The 5,979-nt window shown below is 36.2% G+C and overlaps 1 protein-coding gene across 1 annotated transcript; it reads left to right on the top strand.

The window, feature by feature from the left end:
* Positions 1–277: 277 nt before the first annotated feature.
* LOC103432639 (probable caffeine synthase MTL2) lies at positions 278–4,199 on the top strand. Its single transcript, XM_029109566.2, has 4 exons — positions 278–437; positions 602–1,000; positions 1,099–1,359; positions 3,730–4,199. Exons 1-4 carry the CDS (start codon positions 363–365, stop codon positions 4,087–4,089), a joined length of 1,095 nt encoding a protein of 364 aa, XP_028965399.1. The 5' UTR covers positions 278–362; the 3' UTR covers positions 4,090–4,199.
* The last annotated feature ends 1,780 nt before the right edge of the window (positions 4,200–5,979 follow it).

Below are 5,979 nucleotides of genomic sequence, written 5' to 3'. Positions count from 1 at the left end.
ACACGACCCGTTAAGATATCAGGTATGACACGAAAACGACACGAACACGGAAAATACGACACGAATGCCAAGTCTAGTGTGGGTGGTTCAGCATCGTCATGCTCGTAAGCCTCTGATATCATTTTGAGTTTATATTTAAATAATTGTCAATTTTTTCATTTAAAAGAATAAGATACACAAGTGTCAAATATTTATTAGTGGAATTCCAGGTCAGCATATGTTATAGGTACTTGGAAAAATTTCTCAATAACTGGGGAGTACATCCAAAGTATCGCATTGCTATAAATATATGCAACTCTTATGGCAGAATAGGCACCAAAAGCAAGAGTACGCAGAGGCATTATTCGAGAACTCAAACTAAAATGGAGCTAGAGCAAGTGCTTCACATGAATGGAGGAGTTGGGAAAACAAGCTATGCAAGCAACTCACTACATCCAGTTAGTCTCCATCCGTTTCTCTATTTCTTTCTTATTTTACTTGAGCTCTGTATATACTTTCCTAGCTCATATTCGATTTTAATGAACCTTTTTAATGACAAGGACTTGTTTTCATAAAATTAAGAAAATTTTAATAATATTCAGCTATCTAAAATTTATTTCAGAGAGCTGTGATTTCATTGGTGAAGCCCATAGTTAATGCAAGCATAGAGCAGCTTTGCAGCAAACTCTTCTCTGACTGTTTGAAAATAGCAGACTTGGGATGCTCTTCCGGACCCAACACCCTTTTGGTGGTATCAGATATCATACACAACATCCATGCCGCTTTCCAAAAACTGAACCGTCCATCTCCTACCATCCAAGTCTTCTTGAATGATCTTCCCGGGAACGATTTCAACACTGTGTTCAGGTCATTGCCAGGGTTCTATAAGAAATTTGAGGAAGAACAGAAGTTAGGGCCATGTTTCGTTACTGCAATGCCTGGTTCTTTCTATGGCAGGCTCTTTCCAAACAATTCTCTCCACTTTATTCACTCTAATTATGCCCTTATGTGGATCTCTGAGGTACGTGAATTGTTCTTTTGACCACTCAAACACTTACTAATATTTGTCGTTCTGGTTTAATTAATCATGGTTTTATTATGATAAAACGTACTGTGTAGGCTCCAAAAGGTTTGATCACCAAGGACGGAGAGGGACTAAACAAGCAGAACATATATATAGCGAAGACAAGCCCGCATGATGTGTATAAGCTGTATTTGGAGCAATTCAAAAAGGACTTCACAGTGTTTTTGAGGTCACGAGCAGAAGAGCAGGTCTCCGGAGGAAGTATGGTCCTCACAACAATGGGCAGCATAAAGAGCCATGATCCACTTTGCATTTGGGAAGTTGTCGGACTTAAACTCAATGATATGGTTTTAGAGGTGATTTGTGGCCTAGATTATTAAGCAGAAAAATCTACATACCAAGTAGGAACAAAATAATTTAAACCAACTAAATCCCATCCACATTAGTTTATGCACTATCGCAAAAGCTTAATAATTAGCACTTCCATATAAAATTGTTAAAAATAGTTCGACATTTTTAGGAATATCTATAATAGAGATGGAACCAACAAAAATAAATAAAAAATGGCCGATACGGCTACAAATTGAGAACTACATTATGACTGATTTGTTACTCTAAAAAGTTGCAAAAAATTACTATTTATATAGGACTCGTTTGGTTGTGCTTTTGAAAGAGCCAAAAGTGCTTCCTAATGAGTAAAAGTGCTTCAGTTTAAAAAAATGGTTGTTTGGCAAACATTTTAAAAGTGCTTTTAGCTAGAAGTAGAAGCACTAAGAAGCATTTTCTAAGAAGCACCTAGGAGGTGTTTCCTCCTAAAAGTGCTGTACAAAGAAAACAAGGGAAGCACTTTGCTTCCTTTAATGAATTTTTTTTCAATTCCAAAATTATCCCTATTTTTTAATTTGCAAAGTCTAAAATGCCATTCCACTTTATAAAATCATCAAAACTACCATCACCAATTTTTTCTAGGGTTGCACGTTGAAAACCCAAAAGGTTTTTTTATTTTCAGATTATTTTGAAGGCTAGAGCAATCTACTTGGTCTCCATCTCTTCCTCTCCATCTTCCCAAATCTCTCTACATCTTCATAACCTAAATTTTTTGTGGAGGTATGTATGTTATTTCTTATCTTAAATTTGTATGTGGTATGAGAATTTTATTGATTATATATTATTTTTGTCGAAATCGTTGTGAATTGACTTGAAATTGTTGTGAAATCGTTGTGGAGGTATGTATGCATATAGATGATTACAGTTTCCATGATAATATGAAGATCCCCATTAGGAATCTTGCCCTTGTTGTTAATATCCATGAGCTTAAATCCCTCATGTATGCCAGCAATTTCCTCCATCGACAAATGCTTAGTACTACCTGTTAATTTTAAAAAAAAAAAAAAAACTTTAGAAACCGAGGGCACATACAAATCGAATGTACAATTAAAACAACTTAACAATTAGTTGCTTGTTAAGCTTACAAATACTGCAAGCAGTGGTGTACTGCATTATATAGCAAGTATTAGATTACAAATCATGCATTATTGTTTTTAACTTACTTTCGTGTTATTAGTTAGGACGTAAGTAATGGTGTATGCTCTTATTACGTGCTATGTTTTTTTTTTCTTTCTCTTCATAGATATGTCAAAAAATATAGTTAAGGATGTACAAGATGCACGTGGGGAAGGTAATGAGAAAAAAAGCAAGGCAATGTGGGATGATGCAAGTGTTGAGACATTTATAAGCATTTGTGTAGCTGAGACATTAGCTGGAAATCAAACAGGTGGTCATCTTAATAGGATTGGATGGAAAAATGTTATTAAGAAATTTAATGACCTTACTCAAAGGTCATATGTTCATAAACAACTCAAGAACAAATGGACATCACTTAAGAAAGAATGGCAATTGTGGACATCTTTAATTGTGGACATCTTTAGTTGATTAAGAATGATTCGTCTCATGCGTAACTTCTCTTTTGAAAAACAGGTACAAATAGTTGTTGCTTCAATGGCCTTGCATAATTTTATTAGAAATCATTCCATGACAGATCAAGAGTTCCAACCTTATGATGATGATGATGAGCTACTTTCGCCTGGACACGAGGAAGATCATAGAGATGAATAGATTGTTGATGAAAATTTTACTCATAGGCGAGAGTTAGATGTTGAATGAGAAAGAATCGTTAATCTTCTTATATCTAGTTAATACTTATTTCATATTTAATTGTCATGCAACTACAATGAGTTTTTTTTTTTTTTAAGAAACAAACATGTATTCTCAATAAGTATGTATCATTTTGTTAATGATCATTATTTCTTTAATTGAATTTTCATCAACACTTTAATCAAGTTGTATGCTAATTATATACAAAAAAATACTTATAAAAAAATTATTGAGAATTATTAAGGAAAAACGCTTTCTTATTTGATAACCAAACACTATTTAATATCAAAAACGTTTCTATACAATACAAAAAGCACTTAGTGGTTGCATGCCAAACAACAAAATGCTTCCTTATAAAAGCGCTACGCAAAAGCGCTACAAACAAAAAGCGCTAGTGAGTAAAAGCGCTTTCTAGAGTAGCACATCCAAACGAGCCCATAGAAAACTCAAGCAGACTAAAGCGAACCCTAATCTTAAGAATCCTAATTTTCCAACAAAGTCTAACAACTTATGTGTTTCCTTCAATAATTGCTTTACAAATTACTAACTTTATTTAATTTGATGAATTTTAGGGTTTGATTGAGGAGGAAAAATTGGACACATTCGATCTGCCATATTATGCACCTACAACAAAGGAAGTTGAAGATATGATCGAGGCGGAAGGATCTTTTACTTTGCAAAGCCTTGAAGTTTTCAAAAATGATTGGGACTCTTATATAAAGCATGCTGACAGTGGCCTTGATAAAAAGGCCAGGGCTGCCGTAATTGCCACTGATATAAGGGCTGTGGGAGAGCCTATTCTGGCAACCCAATTCGGAGATGAAGCTATGGACGATTTGTTTCGCCGGTTCGAAGAAGATGTCCTTGATCACATGGAAATGGAGAATTGCCAGTACATTAACCTGGTTATCTCGTTGACAAAGAAGCGTTGAATAAAATGAATATGCAAAGAGAACAAGATTTAGGTTATATTGTTCTTTTTATCATTCTCCATTTCATGTTTTGTACTTCATTATAAGAAATAAATTTGCTTACTATTAACTACTGTAGAGATCAGCAACCTTTCAGTAAAACGAGGAAGATGAACCGAAGAGAGAGCTTTGGTCTTTGGAAAGGATCTTGTCCGGTTCCCTTCCACCAAATTTACCAATCTGGGTCCTTAAAATTTGATCTAACGGCTAAAAAACAGAGGTATCCTTTAAAAATTATAATAACTTTAGTCATTTGATCAAATTTCATGGGTCCGGATTGGTGGATATGGTGGAAGGGACCAGGAGAGGATCCCTTTCCTTGGTCTTTTTATGTATCTTGAAAAAAATAAAGGATGATTTTGTATAAAATCAATTAAAAGTTATGATATTAACAATAGGCCAATCAAATTTATTGGAATTATAAATTGGTCAATGAGACTTTAAGATACATTAAAACACCTCAATGTATATTTTATTTTTATTTATTTTTCTCTTCATTACATTTTTTTATATCAATTTAATTTTATTATTTTAATACAAAATTAAACCAAACTCCGCCGTGTAAGTTTATCTTTCATTGCCGGTCCCAAGCCCGGATAAAGGAGGAGGGGGAGGGCGTCAGGTAGTCGACAGCCGGCACTCCATGATTACGTCGAATCCTTATGAAAATGAATCCAGAACGAAATCGCGTTAAAGCTAGGGCGTCACCCGTAAGTGGCGCGCTGTGTGGCCCGAGCACAGTGATAAGTGAGCAAGGGTCGCTGTATCTCCATCGGCACCCGGATGCAGTGTTAAATGAGCAAAGGGGCTATAGAAACTTCTTTTCGAACGACTCCACTCAAAGTTGTTTGGGAGCATATGCTCCTATCAACTTTACACGGGACACACAAAAGAAGTACTTTGATCCTATTAGACGGGGAAGGGTGAAGAAGCTAGGACAGAAGGGTAGAGTTCAAGAGAGCAAAATGCGTTTAGGAACGTGGAATATAGGAACCTTGACGGGAAAATCTATGGAAGTAGTAGAAGTTATGGTGAGGAGAAGGATAAATATTATGTGCCTACAAGAAACTAAGTGGGTTGGGCGTAAGGCAAAGGATCTAGAAAACTCAGGGTTTAAACTATGGTATTCGGGCACAAATAGAACGAGAAACGGTGTTGGCATCATCGTGGACAAGACCTTGACACAAGATGTTGTAGATGTCAAGAGGGTAGGAGATAGAATCATGGCAATCAAGATTGTAATAGGACAAGAACTTATCAATGTGATTAGTGCGTACGCACCTCAAGTAGGGTTGGATACGAGTTCGAAGGAGAAATTTTGGGAAGACCTTGGAGACTTGGTGCAAGGAATTGCTCAGACGGAGAAGTTATTTATAGGAGGAGATTTAAATGGACACGTGGGCAGGGAGACAGGCAACTATGGAGGTTTTCATGGTGGCCATGGTTTTGGGGAGAGAAACGAGGATGGGGAAGCTATCTTGGATTTTGCAATGGCATATGATCTCTTCTTAACCAACACCTTCTTTAAGAAGAGAGAAGAACATGTGATCACCTACAAGAGTGGGTCGTCAAAAACACAAATAGATTTTCTTCTAATGAGGAAAGAGGATCGTATAACTTGTAAGGATTGCAAAATTATACCAGGAGAGAGCGTGGCTAATCAACATCGCTTGTTGGTGATGGATGTACATATCAAAAGAGTGAGAAAAAAGAACAAGACTTGGAAGTGCCCAAGGATTAGATGGTGGAATCTAAAAGAAGAAAAACAAGCCATTTTCAAAGAGAAAATAATCACCCAGTGTGTGTGGGATAGAGAGGGAGAAGCTAACCAAATGTGGGATTCCATGGCTA

This window comes from Malus domestica, chromosome 10, assembly GCF_042453785.1.
Source record: "Malus domestica chromosome 10, GDT2T_hap1".
In the NCBI taxonomy this organism is placed as follows: domain Eukaryota; kingdom Viridiplantae; phylum Streptophyta; class Magnoliopsida; order Rosales; family Rosaceae; genus Malus; species Malus domestica.
The sequence above is the reverse complement of the archived record's forward strand: the minus strand, read 5'-3'. Positions and strand labels throughout refer to the sequence as shown.